The following is an 18,745-nucleotide window of genomic DNA, read 5'->3' on the forward strand; positions in this document are numbered from 1 at the left end:
CTCATTGACATTACTGCCTATTGATGATTTAACGCATCCTGAAAATGATTGAGACATTTTCAGTTTTACATAAATACATTAGGTTGGCCCTTCTTGTTGTGGCCACTCTTGTGCCCCACCTATAACCACTCCTGCCTCCTGCTACGTACATACGGCTGGTCATTTGATGCGGGTTACGGCCTGCTTACTTAATACCCAGTTTATAATAGCAGCAAATCGATTTGATTTTGTAAAAATTTCCCCATAAAGTAATTAGGATGAACATAATCTCAAATACTTAGTGACATTAAAAAAGTTTCAACTGGACTGCTTTGAGCTTGGCAGGAAGCGGAAGTGTCACGCTTAGCGGAAGTGGTACTACCCAGAACAACCGAAGAGCCAGGCGGAGGACAGGGACCCAAAGTATATCTTTCTAAACGATTAAAGGCCGAATAAACGAAGTTCAAAACGTGAGTTATTTTCCTTATACTTTAAATCACCTTTGTGCATGTTGAACGATTTATTTTCAGCAAACAGATAAAAAAAATTGCCTTGTCCGCCGTTTTTGCGGGCAGCAAAGGGATTTAGCAGGTTTCTAAGCGCTCGTCAGGCCTTGCATGTCTAATCAGACACGGTTAATCATTACAATGAAATGTTTAACGTCCTGCCAGCTTTTCGCGTATAACAATAAAATTATATTAACAACATTATATACAAAGTCGAGAATCCTTTACATAATATCGGTGACTTTGTTCGTTATCAATGAAAGGGTGTGTAGTTAGCCTGCTAGCTAACGTCATCGTCGCCTGACAGAGTTCAATGAATCGAGAAGCGTCACGACTGCAAAAATAACAAATCGCATTTTCTAAGTCTTGTTAGTTTATGTTGTACTGTCTGTGGCACTGTTAGATTATTATAGCAGGGCATCCATTGAATATTGAGTTTTTTTGTAATACATTTATGTTGACCGGTTGTATTTTGAGTATAGTTATGTAAACGTGAAAACTAAGCATTACATTTGAACGTTTTGATGTTCTTAATGAATGTTTTCTCATCATCAATGAAATGTATTGAATCGCAGATTTACATTATAATTTTGACTTTTCTTTTATTGCAAATTATGTTACTGCCTATGGTAAATTCGGCTAAATTGACTTCTAGACGGAAGTGTGACAGAAGTCGAAAAGTGTCCCTTACATCCCACTTGTTTTGCAGGCTGTGTGATTTAGTCTCTGGCTTTCCAAACATTAGACTTGATTGTAAATGCGTCTTCCTAATATCTACTCTTATTTGATTCTCAGGCTAAAAATGGACAAACCTGACCTGGTGCAGAAAGCCAAACTGGCGGAGCAGGCAGAGCGCTATGACGACATGGCAGCAGCTATGAAGGCTGTAACTGAAGGGGGTGTGGAACTTACCAATGAAGAACGCAACCTGCTTTCTGTGGCATACAAGAACGTGGTGGGTGCTCGCCGGTCCTCCTGGCGTGTCATCTCGAGCATTGAGCAGAAGACAGAGGGCAACGAGAAGAAGCAGCAGATGGCACGCGAGTATCGTGAAAAGATCGAGACTGAGCTGCAGGACATCTGCAATGATGTGCTGGTATCTGTGATCTGTTCTTTTAATCTCCTAAAAACCTTTTAACCTGATAACAGCAATTTCTGGAATATATGTGGTATCCTGATAGTCCCATCTCTCACTCTTTGTAGGGTTTACTCGAGAAGTTCCTCATTCCCAATGCTTCTCCGCCAGAGAGCAAGGTGTTTTACCTGAAAATGAAAGGCGATTACTATAGATACTTGTCTGAGGTTGCATCTGGAGAAGCAAAGACCAGTAAGTGTATTCAAGAATTGAATGCATGATATATCAACAGACAGAAGGTGTCAGTCCTGTCCATCATTTTAAATGGGAAATATCATGAAAATCTGACTTTTTCATGTTTAAGTGCTATAATTGGGCCCCCAGTGCTATTATCAACCTAGAAAATGTGAAAAAGATAAACCCAGTAACTTAGTTTTGGTAAACCATTATCTGCAAGTATGTGAAAAAAAGGTTATTGAAATTTGGCTCCCCTTGTGATGTCAGAAGAGTATCATAGTATTATAAGAACGCCCCTTAATATGCACTATCCAACCATGGCACTGCCATTTAGTGCACCATCAGTGTTTGCATTTCATCAGCTCATTTGCATTTAAAAGGACACACCCAAAAAACGGCACATTTTTGCTTGCACATACGAAGTGGCCATTTTAACATGCTTTAAAGGTGCAGTGTGTAAATTTTAGCGGCATCTAGTGGTGAGGCTGCGAATTGCAACCAACAGCTCAGTCCACTGCTCACCCTCGCTTTTGAAATACATAGAGAAGCTACAGTAGCTGCCACTGGACAAACATGTCATCGTCGGGCACAACTTAGTAAAAAATTTTGTCCGTTAAGGGCTTTTGTAAAAAAATGGCGGCCCAAAATGGCGACTTCCATGTAAGGGGACAATCAGTGTCTGAAGATAAAAACCTCTCATTCTAAGGTAATAAACACATAACGGTTCATTATGAAAGGTCTTTATACACCCCTGATAATATAGTTTTGAATATTATTTTGCATTTCTGTCAAGGGATCCTTCTAAAAATTACACACTGCACCTTTAATAAATTGTCTTTGGGGTATTTGGAGCTAAAACTTTACATACGTACTCTGGGGACACCAAAAGCTTATTTTACAGCTTAATCCTTAAACGGTCCTTGGGGTCTATATGCCTCCAAACAACATTTCATTAGTTAAAAAAAAAAGGTTCCCTTCATCTCAGAGATATACAATTTTGTGACTTTTCCTAAATAATCTATCTTTACATACACACACAAAACTGGGCTTGATTCAGTTGTCCTAAAGGTATGTAATTTTTTTTATTAATCTGTCCCATTGAAAGTGAATGGGAAATGCAAAAAAAATCATTTTTTTCCATTTGTCAAAAAATAAATATCAATAAATCAAATTTAGATAATAATTTATGTGAATTTTCATAGAAAATGATATTTTTCAGGCAAGCTACTGGTGTAGTTTAAGGAATTTAGTGGTAAACCGGTAAAAAGGACTTCAAATCTCTCAAAAGACAGCTTTATTGTATAGATGAGAAGTAAACAAAAAAAATATATTATTTGTATTAAAAATGTATATTTTTCTTACAATTATGCTTTCAATTTTGGGGTCATATAGACCTCAAGGGTCTGAAGTGTAAACAGAAAACGAGGGTTTGAGGGTTAATAAAGTCTCATAATATGTCCCCCTTAAGACATTTCAAACCAAATCTCATTGCCATTTGTTTGTATTTTACAAGCTACCTAATTTGTATGAATTTGTACCATCACTGCTTTTGCCCCAGTTATGCTGGGTTTAAGGGTGGGCTTAGAAATGGGATTTTATCAATGTTTTATTTTTTCTAATAGTCGTACAATTTTGTACAGTTCACTTTGTAGGAATTCCCCACCCCATAAAATCAGGTTTTCATTTTCAGTAGTGATGAAAGGTAAAATTGCATTTTTTTACAATTACATCAATCGCTACATAAATTTTTACCTTTTCTTTTTAGCCACAGTTGAAAACTCTCAAAAAGCTTACCAGGATGCTTTTGAGATTAGCAAGAAAGATATGCAGCCCACACATCCCATACGGTTGGGACTTGCCCTCAACTTCTCGGTTTTCTACTACGAAATCCTCAACTCTCCTGACAAGGCCTGTCATCTTGCCAAAACGGTTGGTGTCTATTTAAATCTCCAGCAGTGTTGCACCATATTACAAATGCTGCACTTAAACTTGATCTTAAATATATTTGAACAAAATACACATACAGTGGTGCAACATATAGGAATACATTTGTAAACCTGTTTTTTGTTAAGCATATGTGAGTAAGAGCTTGTTAAATCCGAACTTCTATCGCAGGCATTCGATGAAGCCATTGCTGAGCTCGACACTTTAAACGAGGATTCCTACAAAGACAGCACCTTGATCATGCAGCTTCTAAGGGATAACCTCACTGTAAGTAATCCTCCATACAATGTATTTCTTGTATGTATTGCTTATTGGCTGAGGTTTTGTTCTATGATTTCTCTTTATATCCGCAGCTTTGGACGTCAGAAAATCAGGGCGACGATGCGGGTGAGGTCGATGCCGAGAACTAGGGGAGTCGAAACTGATCTCCAAACACCCACACACATCCATCTTAAATACACAAATGGCTTCCACTGACCATCCCACCTCATTCCACCTGACACCATCCACTCCTCTCCATTCAGTTCCCGGCCCCGCTCCCCTGTACCTTCTGTATGATGATCAGCATGAGCTTTGTCCACAGGAAGATGCTCAGTAATGCAGACACCAATGGCTGGGAGGGGGGGTGGCTGGTGGCTCACAGGGTGACATGCTGACGTTAAACAGTTCCAGTCATTTTCTTTGTGAATTTAACGTGTACTGATTCTCAAAGCCCTATCCTTTCGTGCGAGTGTAAGAGTGAGTGCGCTGCCGATGGAGAGTAACTACATGGAAACATGGCTGTGTTTGTGTGTGTATGCGCTTAAGAGTGTGTGTATTGGGGATCTGGGGTTATGAACTCTAATCGTCTTTCCTGATAATTCCCTTTTTTCCACTTTAGCTGGTTGTGCATTTTTCATCCTTTTTTGTTTTTGTTACGATCATTTTTTAGTATAATTCATCTGTATTTACAGGTTTTATTGTATGGTTATTAAACTGGCAGTTTATTTTCACCAATTACGTCAATTCGAGTACTCTGCTTTGACTCATTTTGTTGCGTCGTCATTACTGTGTTCCTAAAGCTGTTGGTTGAGAAATACAGGTTTATTAAACTTTAAAGGTAAATGTGATTAAAATATTAAAGGGGCCATGGAAGGACTTTTTCCATGTTTAAGTGCTATGATTAAGTGCTTTTATCAACCTAAAAAATGTAAATAAAAAAGATCAACCCAGTAACGTAGTTTTGGTAAACCATTCTCTACAAGCACATAAAAAAATAGGTCGTTGAAATTTTGCTCTCCTTATGATGTCATAAAGAGGTCTTATTATAATAATACCACCCCTAAATCTGCACTATCCAACCACAGCACTGCCATTTAGTGCAGAGAAAAGCACAATTGAGTTTCAATTACAACAAACCACCATCATTGTGACCAGTGTTTAAATTTCATCAGCTCATTTACATTTTAAAGGACACACCCAAAACGGCCCCTTTTTGCTTACACATACAAAGTGGCAATTTTAACATGCTATAATTAATTATTTATATGGTATTTTGAGCTAAAACTTCACATATGTGCTCTGGGGACACCAAAGATTTATCTTACATCTTAAAAAAGTTTTGTGCCATGGCCCCTTTAAATGATTCACTTTTAGGGGGCTTTAGTAGATTTGACAAACATTCCTGGTGTGCTTCTCTTGAGACAAAACAGTGGCACTGATATATTTTAAGAAATGTCAGTTAAGAACGCTTAAACATTTTAATTTGGGATAGGCTTAAGTCCTGTCCTGGCAGGAGTCAAATCAGTAGCCTACGATTTTTATTTTTTTGTGCCTTGGGTTTCATGGGATGTGGTGACACTGACATGACACCTGGTTAGTAACGGACATGCTGTTGGTTACACTTGCTTGTGGAATAAACCATAACTTTTCACACTACCTTCAGTTACATAATAAAAACATACATGCTGATAGTTCGGTATAATTATGATAGACTTTCATAACAGCCACCCAATGTGTTATATTACTGAGTGCACCTTTAGACCCTCTCTTGCATACCAAAATGATAAGTGTTAATGTGATCGTGTTTTATCATAATACCATATTCATATACAAAATAAATAAAAAATGAAAACTTCACAATGATAAAGAAATTGGAAAAAAGGGGTTGGACTAAGTGTAGGATACAGTAGATGGTCAGAATGTCATGTTTACAAAATGTTGTATATATTTCTCCATAAGGTGACACAAATAATTAAGGTCATTAACCCAAATCAGTCAACATGTGTAACTTAAAAAAAAATGAATAGGTAAAGAATCTTGGCTAAACCGATGGATATTAGGTCATTAACTCCTGATCCATTTTCTTGTCTGTTAAGTGTCCATAGTTGTATAATTTCATGCTCATTCGAACAGCAACCCTTACTTCGAATAAATTAGTAAAAATATAAGTTTTTTTCTTGGCTTTTTGCCTAATAACTAAAGCAACTAAAATATGTGAGGGCTTTCAAGGAATTTATTTCAATGAAAATTTGAAATTGGGTCCAGAGGGTAGTTCATATAAAAGATCAGCTTTAAAATGAAATAAGAAATCAATTGCATAATTCATACATAAAAATGGATATAAATAAAACAACTTTTAAATTGACAAATATACATATTTAAAACTGGACACGTAAGACAGAATGTAATTGGTCAGTATAAAATATCTATTATCACCGTCAATTTTATACTTTGGGCATGGTGCAGACTACATAAAGTGGCAAAAAAAGAAGCAAAAAAGGTAACGTTGTACACTTTATATGTTGTTTATTTACAGTTCTGAAGGTGGACATATTTGCTCAAATGGCTGGTATAACAACAGTTTGGGAATGTAATGCTTTGATTTGGCCACAGTGAATTCAATTTAATTCCATTAAATTCATTACTTGTAATAAAGAGATGCCAAAATCTCCCAAGATTAGCTGTCAAATTCTGCAAGACAGAAAAGAAAACCATCATTGACAAAGTTATTAGCAGTCCAGAAATGAGTATTTAATAAAAGTAAAAATGAACCAAAACTGTCCCTTCTTATTGTATTAACACTTACAGTCAGCCACACAGGAGTATGTGATATGCAGGTATTTGAGCGTGCCATAACACGGGTCAGTGAAAACAGCATTGGAAGCCGATATGAAACAATCATTTTTGCCATCACATCTACATCATAAAAAGGCAATTAGAAATGAAACTCTTTAAACTTAACACAAACATCAAGCATATGAAAATATTGCACATTTTAAATTACCTCTCGGCAACTATGTCCTTTGAGTTGGAGGTGTAGCAGTCAGTCTGTTGAGGCACTTTAGGATTAGTAAGAGGACATATGCTGCTCTCAGTTCGGCCGTAGTTTGCATTGTGAATTTGTAAACGGGTCCCTTCCTCTGTAAACAGTAATGCTATTATACTACTGGTTGGCTGTTTACTCACCGTTTGTTATTCAATATTTCTCAAATATTTGTATGTTTCAACAAATATCAGAAATATTATGATTTATCCAAATGAAAACTGATGATACACACCGCATTTAAGGGTTGAATTTCTATATTCACAGATAACTTTTGACCCTGTGGAAAACAGACATGTCAGAGAGAAATTACTTTGTGTCTGCTATGTATGTTTTATACACAGTGCAATAACAAGACAGATATGATGATAACTTTTTCAATACTTACGAACTGCTTGGGGGAGGCAGTTATAGGAGATTGCCAGGTACTTGTATGTGCCTTCGCATGGATCCGTAAAGACTGTATGAGTTGCAAACACCTCACAACTTCTCATTCCATTGCATCTTTACACATTAACAAAACGGGTTGCTGAAAACAGTGAACACAACCGTACATAGAAATAACTTTTATGAGATTTATCATACAGTAACAACCTTTGAGACACAGGTGACAGTGCGTTGGGAGAATAACAGCTGGTGTTTTGGATCTGATCAGATGGAAGCCCCTCAGAGCAGGTGTGTTTATCTGTTCGTCCATAGTTTGCAGTATTTATCTGAATTCTGCCATTTTCTAAATAGGAGAACAATACAGCATTTCTGAACAATGAATGAATCAGATCCCTTCAAAAACAATGCGGTTTGATTCAAGTGGGTTTTAAGGATATAGGGTCTGTTTCCTGGACAGGGTTATATATTAATCAAGGACTAGGCCTAGTTGTATGGGGACATTTAAAGGGACACTCCACTTTTTTGAAATTAGGCTCATTTTCCAGCTCCCCTAGGGTTAAACATTTGATTTTTACAGTTTTGAAATCCATTCAGCTGATCTCCGGGTTTGGTGGTACCACTTTTAGCCTAGCTTTGCACAATCCATTGAATCTGATTAGACCATTAGCATCGCTAATGGTCTAACTATACTCTCATTCTGGCGTAATAATCAAGGACTTTGCTGTTGTAACATGGTTATTATGCAGCAGCCGAAAGTAGTCCCCTTGGTTACTATCAATGGCAGGTGACTATTTTTGGGCAGTGCGTAATATCACTACGCCTGCTGCAGCCATGTTACATCAGCAAAGTCACTTATTATTAGGCCAGAATGAGAGTATTATAGTCCTCCTAGCCATATCTGCGTATAGGGTGGCCATTCGTGCCAGTTCCGCCGGACACGTCCCGAACATGTTTTCGGGTTCTTTTTCCGGAAGTTGCGTTGCTCGACCGCATACGTCATCAAGGTTCTCACATTTCAGTTAAAATACATTGGAAAATTAAGATTTATTTCTTTTAAGACATACAATCATTGTAGTTTCATTCACACCTTGAAATGTAACGGTTGCTTTTCTGAAATTAAACCCGAAATATTAAACCTTGATGACGTATGCGTCATGTAAAAAAACATGTTCGGGACGTGTCCGGCGGAACTGGCACGAATGGCCACCCTATCTGCGTAGAAAATCACAATGTTTAATTTTCTGTCGGTCTTATTACACGATGTAAGAGTCAAGTTTTAAATAGGAAAAATATTGAATCTCTTTGGTTATTTTTTAGCGATGTTAATGGTCTAATCAGATTCAATGGATCATGCTTAGCTATGCTAAAAGTGCTAGCGCCAGACCTGGAGATCAGCTGAATGGATTCCAAAACCGTAAGAATCAAATGTTTAATAGGGGAGCTGGAAAATTAGCATATTTTCAAAAAAAGTGGAGTGTCCCTTTAAATTATACAAACATCCCTTACAAAACAATAACATGATATATTATGTCCGTGCAAGCTGTTTTCAATTAGGCTTAAACATGCACTGTAGTCGGGGACTACACTTAAAGTCCCTATGAAATCAAAACAGACTAGTCTTATTTTTATGTTATATTTCAGTGTTTATTATAAGCAATTTATCCTTGTAATTTTTTTTATTCATGTGCCCTCTTAAACTTGAATAGAAATCTGAAAATGTACTTCCGCCACCTTCTGGCGGTCTTCTCTGATGACATCAGCTGACCAATCTGTTAACTCCGCCTTTAACTGTTGGTCTGCTGAAAGTTCCATTTATGAATTAAATAAATCCAATAAATTCACAGTAAAACTATTTTCCTTGTGTGATATTCCGTTCACTCAGAAACAAGTCGATCGAGACTTCCGGTTTACGGAGACCTATAAGGGGTTGTGTACACCAAAACTTTTACGCCCGCTGCCGGCGCATGTTTTCAATTGTTTCCAATGGAAGCTCGGCATTTTTCAAATAAGCCAGCAGCTAGCGGTTTTCTTCCGCGCTGAAAACCGGCGCTCTGCGGTTTTTCCGAGCTCAGCGCTGAGCACCGAGAGTTGAATAAGGGGCTGGACACACCAAAACTTTTAAACGCGGCTGAAAATACCTGGACAACGCCGAATGCCAGCTGTTTTTCAGCTGAGTGCCAGCTTTCTTCAGCTAAGCGCTTTGGTATCCCTGATACGTTAGCTGTAAGACGGTTGGTTGCTGTGATACTTGTCCCGCCCTACCTCCACTGTGATTGGACGGCCGCGTGAGAACTGACATTGACGAGCGGAGCTTTCATTCAAAGTTGAAATTTTTTTAACTCTTGGTGCTCAGCCCAGAGCCGGTTGTCAGCGCGGAAAAAAACCGCTAGCTGCTGGCTTATTTGAAAAACGCTGAGCTTCCATTGGAAACAATTGAAAACATGCGCCGGCCGCGGGCGTAACAGTTTTGGTGTACACAACCCCTAATGTTCAACTTTGCATGAAAAGCTCCGCTCGTCAATGTCAGTTCTCACGCGGCCGTCCAATCACAGTGGAGGAGGGGCGGGACAAGTAGCACAGCAACCAACCATCTCACAGCTGACGTATGAAAAACAGCTGGCATTCGGCGTTGTCCAGGCGTTTTCAGCCGCGTTTAAAAGTTTTGGTGTACACAACCCCTAAGGTTAGTCCGGGAAGCTGCCCCAAAGATTTTAAAAACAGGTATGTAGGTAGTACTTACCACAGTACAATGAACTATATCCACCTTGACAAGTAACACTTGTTTCTAAAAAATAAAAAGTTAAAGAGTTACAAGTGTGGTTCCAAATGATGAATTTTGACTTGCTAAAATTCAGCACAACACCTGCACACACATATTCAGCAGAAATTAAAATCACCTGCTGGGATGCAAATGTAATTTGTAGTGTAATACTTGTAGGTTCCAACACATGGATCTTCAACACTGAGTCCTTGAGTATTTATTTCACATACTTTCAATCCATCACATCTGTTGAAGGATAAAAGCACAGTCCTGACTTGATGCTACAAAAGAAATCTTTTTTAACAATGTCATGTTCTCATATTATAAGGCTCAACATATTTACCAATTATATACCATACAAAATGTAGAAATAGAATAGTACATATTTGTTTAATGTTGTTATTATTGCTCCATTCGATGTTAATGTGAACTATACAAAGCCTACACAAGGTTTATATACTTTTTGTAACACATTTGTGATCAGTTCACATTAAACAGCCATTAAGAAAAAAGACTCAGAAACTCATAACTGTTACATATGGGGTGGTTTCCTGGACAGGGGTTATTTTAAGCTAGGACTAGGCCTTAGTTTAATTAGGAAATGTAACTAGTTTTAACAAACATGCTTTACTAAAAACATCACCTGTGTGCATTTTGAGGCAAAACAAATGGCACTGATGTATTTTAAGATATGTCAGTGCAAGTTGTTTTCCGTTTAGACAGATTTTACATTTATTTTAGTCTAGGACTAGTCTAATCCCTGTCCGGGAAACCGCCCCATGAAGTCACAAATAATAAACAGTTTACCGTTTAGCAATCACAGATATTTCCAGTGAACACTGAGTGTTGGATATTTGATCTTTTGGTTGTCCAATGCTGCAAATGTTTTCGTTTGTACGTCCAAATGATACTGACTGTACACTGATCACACCAGTATCTAAAGAGAAGTAATGAAGAGTTACATTATGGGTTGCTTTGAAATGTATAACAATAATAGAAAAAAAATCTTACCACAGCTGAGACGCTGAATTTCCCCATCACAAGTAATAACTTTCTCTAAAAAAATAAAAGTTGTTTAATTGTTTTAATTGTTGATTGGTTTATTGGTAATTATAGATAAATTTAATGACAAAGCACCTGCAGATATCACAAATCTGGAGCTTAGGGACAGCACTGAAACACAACAACAAACGTTTATTAAAATGCATTTCAAGGGTTAAATTTCTCGACCAATTAAAGGATCCCAGAATGCCTTTCTCGTGAATATAATTAAACTTGTATTAACTTCTAGTTATATATGAGATAAATCATTATTGTTTAACTTGCATAGTAAATGACATTAAACTAACTGTAGGCCTATATGGCATGCAGATGTTTAATGTTAAAAATAAAATTAAAGTTAAAATGTCTAACCAGCATGCAGAAAGCTGGAGTTTGAATATGTGCCAAATCTTACTAACTGCTGTATTTTGATCCTTCTGGTTCTAACAAATGATGATTGGTCCTTTCACAAACATTTGTGATATGTGCAGCCTATCCGTTACGCTGTGCACATAGACCATCTGATCACACCTTAAAAATGTTAATTAAATGAAGAGTTTTGGTAGTAGCGTTATTATTTTACAGTGTAAATTTAAAATGGTTTTAAGAGCGTGCCATAGAAAGTGGGTAAATACATGTCAAGTAGGGATTTATTTTTTGTAACTCTTGTAATTGCATTTGCTTTAGATTTGTTGCTTAACTGTAAAATCTTAATATCTATACTTTGATGTTGTTGAGCATGTCACTTAATATATCCATTTAGTACAAAGCCATCTCATGGCAATTCGTACGTATTTTGAGGTGGCTAATTTATATTATGTCACACGACCACATTCGTACATTTTTTGTAAGATTTGCTTTTGACCCTGTGGCGTTGGGATTAGGGGTGGGATTTTGTTATTGTTTTTTTATGGTAATCGTATGTTTTTGTATGACTCATATACGAATTAGCCAACTCGTAAAATATGAATTCTCATGAGATCAGGCTGTTTAGTATACAAATTCAATAGTACAACAATTTAAACTGTTAACTATCACAGATTAGTATGATTCAATTAAATCAATAATGAATAAACAACTTACAGGTAAAGAGGATGATGCTGAGAGAAACCATTCTGCTGTCAAATGTGGAAATGTTGCTTCTGGCTTTGACACTTGAGATGATCCACATTTATATATGTATAACCGTTCCATAAACTTAACATTTTTGTTGTCTTCCCGAAAACATGATTTCCACATCATTATCATTTCCCAGCAATCAGACCCTGAACTGGAATGAACTCACGCAATTTTGTGTTTACTAGACATCTTACCGTCCAAACACAGCCCACATATAACAAGGCAAAGTCACCATCACTGGTGACTTTTCTTTTATGTCAGTTGTGCCCACCTAAACACACCACACACAAACTCATGTAAACATTAATCATTAAAAGAAGTTTCAACACACTACACAAATTTCTCTGAAACACCACAAAGTCTACAACTGCTTTAGGAACCCCAAGCTAAGGAAGGATCAGATTGAAATGTACTTACAGTACAGAAGTGATAAATTGGGCACCTGTTGACCAAACACAATCAATGAAATTGTGAACAAAAAATTACTAATTGTGTTTTAGCTGATGCGACTGAGCAAAGCAGCAAAAAACATGCACATTTCAAACAAGATTTTAAAAGCTTATTAATTTTCATCAAGGATTTTGGCTGCAGGTGAGCCAGAATTAAAATCACTTCATTAAAACCTCATTAATTCAAGCCACATCACATAATTTAAAGATACATTACGTTCGTTGCACTGTTATTAAATTGGTGAAGTTATAATAATATAAAATATCTTTTTTTTGCCCAAAAAGTATATCTTGTGTAAAAAAGGGGAATCCAAGGCACACTTCATAAATCAAAAAAATAAAAAGCCTTTATTTAGACATGGCTATAACATTAAAAACATTCAACTGGAGAATGTTTTACCCAGTTTAATGTTTTTAATGTTATATCCATGTCTAAATAAAGGCTTTTTATTTTTTGATATATGAAGAGTGCCTTGGATTCCCCTTTTTCACATTTTGCATACCCCATACCAAAGAGCACCTAATTATTTTTTCCAAAACCAATTTCTTCAGCTATTTCTGAGCACTTTGGATTTTTTTCTGATTTCAGTATATCTTGTGTATTGTAAGTGACAATACTTTTTAGGGTGCCACACGCAGATGACCTATCCCTGAGTCCCAATTCACATACTATCTAAATAGAAGGCTATTGAGATTAAAGTATGTCCCAAATTGTAGTATGCTGTAATAAATATCCTTAACCTCCTAAGACCCGAGCTTTGGTTTGGCTTGCATTTTAGATTTCTTCCAGCTATTTGCTATGAAGAACCAATAGATATAATAACCAAATATTTTTCCATAAAGCAGTGTAATTGTCCACATTTGTGTACAACAGGTTCCAGTAACACAGAATTAAGTATTGTGGTGCAGAAAACAAAAAATGTGATGTCCACGTATGTGGACACAACAGATCTTGTGAGACCTGGTCGGTCTTCTATTTCCAAAAATTTTAAGTGCAGATCCACACACTGTAATGGCTGATATTACTCACAACTCATTGTGTGAGGGCTGAGTTCACTGAATTAATAAATTAAATGTTATGCTTCACTGAATTAATAAATTAATACGGTAAACATTACATAAGAATTATTGAATGAAGAAAATCTAAAATGCAAGTTGTATTTTTATTTATTTATGTGATTGTTAAAATATCACAATGTCATCCGTGGCTTCTGTCAAGTGATAGTCTGTGCCAGTAGTTGCGTACTCTTTTGCTAGGACTATAGGCCAGTGGTTTTCAAACTGGGGGCCGCGATATGGTGCCAGGGGGTCCCAGTTTTATGACATTTTATGAAATACATTAATTTATCATGAATTATGTGTAATTAAACCTAAAAAAATAAGCCTACTAACCAAAAGCACTACTTTTTGTATAATTTAATGTTTTTTTTATTAAAATGTTGAGTTTTAGAACAGTTTTTTGTCACAAATTTTCTTTGGGGGGCTGCGAAGGAATGCACCGTGCACAAGGGGGGTGCCACACGCTGAAAAAGTTTGGGAACCACTGCTATAGGCTACTTTCACAGCACAAGACCACAGCACTAGATTTGATGCACTGTTGCCACGTGAGGTTAAGGCTTCCTGGCTTTTTGGACAGTAAAGAGTTAAATTACTCGACCAATGAAATGATCCCAGAATGCCTTTCTCATGAATATAATTAAACCTGTACTATCTTCTCGTTATATCTGAGATAAATCGATATTGTTTCATCTACATATCGGTAAATTACATGAAAGTAACTGTATATGACATCAGATGTTTTATGGTCAAAAGAAAAGACAACTTTTAAAATTTCTAACCACCATGCAGAAAGCCGGAGTTTGAATATGTACCAATCTTACTAACTTCAATCCTTTGATCCTTCTGGTTCTGACAAATGATGATTGGTCTTTTCACGAGTTTTCGTGACATGTGCAGCCAACTTTGTTACGCTATGCACATTGACCGTCTGATCACATCTTAAAATGTTAATCAACGAAAGAAATTACATTACAGAAATAAATTGATTTTATGTAATTATAAAATATTTTTTAGAGAATGCTGTCGTAATGTGTGAGTGTGAGAAGTGTATAATGCACTCAAATCAACAAATATATATACTTCTGAAATATTAACCCTACTGAAAAATCCAGCTAAGACCAGCGGTTTTAGCTGGTCTCGCTGGTGTAGCAAGCTGGTCTAGCTGTGTTTTGGTCCATTTTAAGTTGGGTCAGGCTGAAAGACAAGCTGACACACCAGCTTTCCAGGCTGGGAGGATCAGCTTAGACCAGCTACTGCCACCTTAAACCAGCTACCAGCTTATGCTGGTCTTTGCAGGATTTTTCAGTAGGGAGATCGTTTTTTGTTTTAAAAACGACAATATGTCAAAAACAATCTCCTGTTATGTGCCGGGTGAGACAAACATGTATTTACTAACCCAGTTGTACGTTATTAATTTCCTTCAATCCGATTAAAACTGGCCAAAATGTGTGTTTTATTTATATTGTGTATATATTTTCGTATTTGCTGAAATGCGAATAAAGTTCCTAAGGCTGACGGAAGTATCGCGACATATTCAGTCTCGCGAGGCTTGAGGATCTCCTGTTGTTAAAATGGCCGCGGCCTGTAACGTCCATGTGGTATCTATTTAATTGTAAACGTTATTGTCAATAACATTTATCTCATATTGGTGGAGGTAATCACATATCAAGAGGTGACCGTTCAGAGACGTTTTCAGAATGCAACACGACGATGTAAGTAAAACTATTTAGCTCCAAATATATAGAGTTGACGCAAACACGAGTTCTCGTTAACAGATCATACCGTTAGTAACTTACGTTACGGAAAAAGTGAATTGAATAAATAAAACGCTGTTCAGTTACCCATTCATGATCCGAGTAACTATACGCTGTGATTCTGTAAAAGCTTTAATATTCCAATCTATATTGTGGTGTGTTTTGGCACCGCATGCTTGGAGCATGGCATTTGTCAAATGAAAATCTCTGTTCACCAAATATGAATTTAATTTATCTGTATTTTGTGTTTTAAAGGTTATATGGGGCCTTATCGGCAATAAGAGTTTTTGTTCCTACAAAGTAAAGTAAGTATGTGTGGTTGTGCCCTTAACAATACGAAATACGTAACTTACAGATAAAAATCTGATCTAACAATGTGTTTTTTTTCACATTCTTGAAGAACGAAAACTCAACAGTTCTGTCGAAATGAATACAACCTTACAGGACTTTGTAATCGATCGTCATGTCCACTTGCCAACAGTCAGTATGCTACAGTAAGAGAGGAAAACGGTAAGCTTATGATTTAAGATAAACGACATGTTTACTCATTTATTACATATTAATAACGCCTTTAAAAAGACAATCTAAAATATGTAGCTGCGTGTAATAATTATGCTATTACTTAATATATTTCTTTAGGCCTGTGCTATCTGTACATGAAAGTTATTGAGAGGGCAGCATTCCCTGCTCGCATGTGGGAGAAGGTATGAACATCTAAATGAAGAAAGAAGATCTACACTGTCAAAAATTAAAACGTGATAATATGATCGAACATTAATGTGTTTATATGTCTTAAACTCGCTCTATTATATTTATATCCAAGGTAAAACTTGATAGGAACTATGCAAAGGCCCTGGAACAGATAGATGAGAACCTCATCTATTGGCCGCGGTACCTCCGGCACAAATGCAAACAACGGTTAACAAAGATAACACAATATCTCATTAGAATCCGCAAACTCACATTGAAAAGACAGTAAGTCCTTTTCTTGTTTCATCTTTTTTATAATCCATCTTTGATGTGTCATTAAGGTGCATGGCATGCATACATGCTGATCTATTTATATATCATAATACTTTATCAAGTAAATATTTGATTTATTTTTGTGTTTAGGAGAAAACTAGTTCCACTCAGTAGAAAAGTAGAGAGAAGAGAAAAGAGGAGAGAGGTAGGTGACTGGCGATACCTTTTGCTTATTTTTTTCTTTAACCCTTATCAGACACACCTGTGTTTTGAATAAAACTAAACTTTACGTAATGGTGGTCCTCTGCGATCAGGTTGTGCACTTCTGTGAGGCCTTACTACACTTTTGTGCAGCAAAATAAAAATGTTGGTTCATCTACACTCTCTTTGGCCATATAGCATTGTCTCGTATCATGAACGATGCCTTTAAGACCTTGTGTATATATTTAAAAAGAGAAACATGAATCGATATTGTTCTTTTGTATGCTTTTCTTGTAAACTGCTTCCCATATTTTCCAGTTATTATTTAGTTTGAACAAGCTTTTCCTTTGTTTTATAAAAGTAATTTCTTTCCATGAACTGTGGAATTTAATGCATGTTTTGGTGCATGTATGTGTTTGAATTAAAATAATTAAGCACACTTTCCCTTTTTTAACAGGAAAAAGCTCTTATCGCTGCTCAGCTGGACAATGCCATAGAAAAAGAACTGCTAGAGCGTCTTAAACAAGGAACAGTAAGTACATCTTTGAGATGTTTTTGCGAATCTCTGCTGTTGTCAGTTCAGTCATTGCATTGTGGATTTAATTTCAGTATGGAGACATCTACAACTTCCCCATTCATGCTTTTGATAAAGCAATGGAAAAACAGGACGAGGAGGAGAGCGAAGCTGAATCAGCGGAAGAAGAGGAGGATGAAGAGGTATTTTTATAATTGTATCAGCTTTGTGCTGTAAACAAGTCTATAGAGCAGGATGAGTACAATTGTTGTATATTTTTTTATTATTGATCCCCCAGACTGGAACTTGTATAGCACACGTTCAGATGGTATGTTATTTATTTATAAAAAAAATCATGTATGTCTGTTTTTTAGGAGTCTGGAACAAGAGAATATGTTGCTGAGGATGAATTCGAGGAAAGTGACATCAGTGATTTGGAGGTAATAATAAAAGAAAATCTTTTATAGAAAGCAAAACATGGTAAATATATGAAGAGATCAGATGCAAAAGCTGCTAAATGCCACCTCCGCAAAAAAAAATGATGATATTGACTGAATGCTCTTGGCACGTTTTATACATTCATCAAATACTTTTGCTTAAATCTCCTTAATCCCGACCTCAGGTCATTCAGAAATGCCACTTTGTTGGCAGAATTTGTTAAACACCACATTGATTTTTCAGGAAAGTACACAGTAAAACTATTGGATGAATAACTGCATGTGTACACTGAGCTGCAAGAGATTTTTTTTATCCGTCTTCCGAGTATATTAGGATACTGACAGATTTTTTCCTTTATTCAGTGAAGGGTGACTGGAAGTGGAGATTTTGCATGTACTTAAAATTTGTTTTGCAGTGAAAAACTTCACATGAGAATGAATGCTTTGCATTATTTAAAACTTGATTATATTTTATAGGACGCAGACAACCTTGACAACAGCGATGATGAGGAATCCAGTGAAGAAGAGGAAACAGAAGAAGAGGAGATGGAGGAAGAAAAGAGCAAGACAAAATCAAAAGGAAAAGCTCCACTCAAAGGACCAATCAGAAAGAAACGGGCATATGTGGAGATTGAATATGAGCAAGAGACAGAACCAGCTCAGAAAAGCAAGTCTACATGAGGATGAAACCCAACAACCCTTCTGCCTTCAATTCAGAACTTTGTGTTCAATGATAGTCATGTGCCCTGACACATGCATCTATGTACACACACTCATGTCAAAACTGAAAGTCTTTCATGTGGGGTTGTTTTTGCATTTGATATTTTTATTGAATTATTTTGACTGTACATATGCTGTTGTGAAGCATAAATGGTCATTAAAAATGTTCCTTTGATTACAGTTGTTTTCATTTGGTGGTGCTTTATTTCACAAAGATGCAATGTATTTTAAATAGCTTATATGATAATTGCAACAGTGGGGCATTGACAACTGTATGTTAGACAGCCACTGTATA

The 18,745-nt window shown here is 36.5% G+C and overlaps 4 protein-coding genes and 2 non-coding genes across 6 annotated transcripts in view; 5 read left to right on the forward strand and 1 right to left on the reverse strand.

Moving 5' to 3' along the window:
- Nucleotides 1–18,745, forward strand: part of nudt18 (nudix (nucleoside diphosphate linked moiety X)-type motif 18) — a 173,797-nt gene that overhangs the window by 44,992 nt on the left and 110,060 nt on the right. The window lies entirely within an intron of this gene.
- Nucleotides 292–4,746, forward strand: ywhabb (tyrosine 3-monooxygenase/tryptophan 5-monooxygenase activation protein, beta polypeptide b). The gene is made up of 6 exons (XM_065247508.1): nucleotides 292–449; nucleotides 1,281–1,581; nucleotides 1,689–1,812; nucleotides 3,563–3,726; nucleotides 3,913–4,008; nucleotides 4,095–4,746. Exons 2-6 carry the CDS (start codon nucleotides 1,288–1,290, stop codon nucleotides 4,149–4,151), a joined length of 735 nt encoding a protein of 244 aa, XP_065103580.1. The 5' UTR covers nucleotides 292–449; nucleotides 1,281–1,287; the 3' UTR covers nucleotides 4,152–4,746.
- On the reverse strand, nucleotides 6,492–12,602 carry LOC135729687 (L-rhamnose-binding lectin CSL2-like). The gene is made up of 12 exons (XM_065247507.2): nucleotides 12,318–12,602; nucleotides 11,331–11,366; nucleotides 11,205–11,249; nucleotides 11,001–11,130; nucleotides 10,330–10,439; nucleotides 10,173–10,217; nucleotides 7,640–7,775; nucleotides 7,434–7,549; nucleotides 7,281–7,325; nucleotides 7,007–7,142; nucleotides 6,809–6,918; nucleotides 6,492–6,693 (listed from the first exon to the last, which is right to left on the reverse strand). Coding segments are annotated over exons 1-12 (999 nt in total). The 5' UTR covers nucleotides 12,406–12,602; the 3' UTR covers nucleotides 6,492–6,691.
- LOC135730541 (small nucleolar RNA U13) lies at nucleotides 11,666–11,761 on the forward strand. The gene has a single exon (XR_010526013.1). It is a non-coding gene; the product is annotated as a small nucleolar RNA U13 (small nucleolar RNA).
- LOC135730540 (small nucleolar RNA U13) lies at nucleotides 14,699–14,795 on the forward strand. Its single transcript, XR_010526012.1, has one exon. It is a non-coding gene; the product is annotated as a small nucleolar RNA U13 (small nucleolar RNA).
- On the forward strand, nucleotides 15,398–18,628 carry mak16 (MAK16 homolog (S. cerevisiae)). The gene is made up of 10 exons (XM_065247510.1): nucleotides 15,398–15,573; nucleotides 15,871–15,920; nucleotides 16,016–16,125; nucleotides 16,255–16,319; nucleotides 16,439–16,590; nucleotides 16,729–16,783; nucleotides 17,237–17,311; nucleotides 17,389–17,496; nucleotides 17,668–17,733; nucleotides 18,208–18,628. The coding sequence occupies exons 1-10, from the start codon at nucleotides 15,559–15,561 to the stop codon at nucleotides 18,409–18,411; spliced, it is 900 nt and encodes a 299-aa protein (XP_065103582.1). The 5' UTR covers nucleotides 15,398–15,558; the 3' UTR covers nucleotides 18,412–18,628.

The sequence above is a fragment of the Paramisgurnus dabryanus genome, chromosome 11 (genome assembly GCF_030506205.2).
Source record: "Paramisgurnus dabryanus chromosome 11, PD_genome_1.1, whole genome shotgun sequence".
Classification (NCBI taxonomy): domain Eukaryota; kingdom Metazoa; phylum Chordata; class Actinopteri; order Cypriniformes; family Cobitidae; genus Paramisgurnus; species Paramisgurnus dabryanus.

Bases quoted from the DNA above. Each gene is read 5' to 3' on its own strand.
- LOC135729687 (XM_065247507.2), bottom strand. From the start codon at position 12,405: ATGTGGATCATCTCAAGTGTCAAAGCCAGAAGCAACATTTCCACATTT. The intron at 7,776-10,172 runs GTAAGTACTACC...TCTCCTATTTAG, and splicing joins ATATAGTTCATTGTACTGTG to AAAATGGCAGAATTCAGATA. The intron at 7,326-7,433 runs GTAAGTATTGAA...TGTTTTCCACAG, and splicing joins CTGCCTCCCCCAAGCAGTTC to GGTCAAAAGTTATCTGTGAA.
- ywhabb (XM_065247508.1), top strand. From the start codon at position 1,288: ATGGACAAACCTGACCTGGTGCAGAAAGCCAAACTGGCGGAGCAGGCA. The intron at 1,582-1,688 runs GTATCTGTGATC...CACTCTTTGTAG, and splicing joins ACATCTGCAATGATGTGCTG to GGTTTACTCGAGAAGTTCCT. The intron at 3,727-3,912 runs GTTGGTGTCTAT...CTTCTATCGCAG, and splicing joins CCTGTCATCTTGCCAAAACG to GCATTCGATGAAGCCATTGC.
- mak16 (XM_065247510.1), top strand. The intron at 16,320-16,438 runs GTATGAACATCT...TTTATATCCAAG, and splicing joins CTGCTCGCATGTGGGAGAAG to GTAAAACTTGATAGGAACTA. The intron at 17,312-17,388 runs GTAAGTACATCT...ATTTAATTTCAG, and splicing joins AGCGTCTTAAACAAGGAACA to TATGGAGACATCTACAACTT.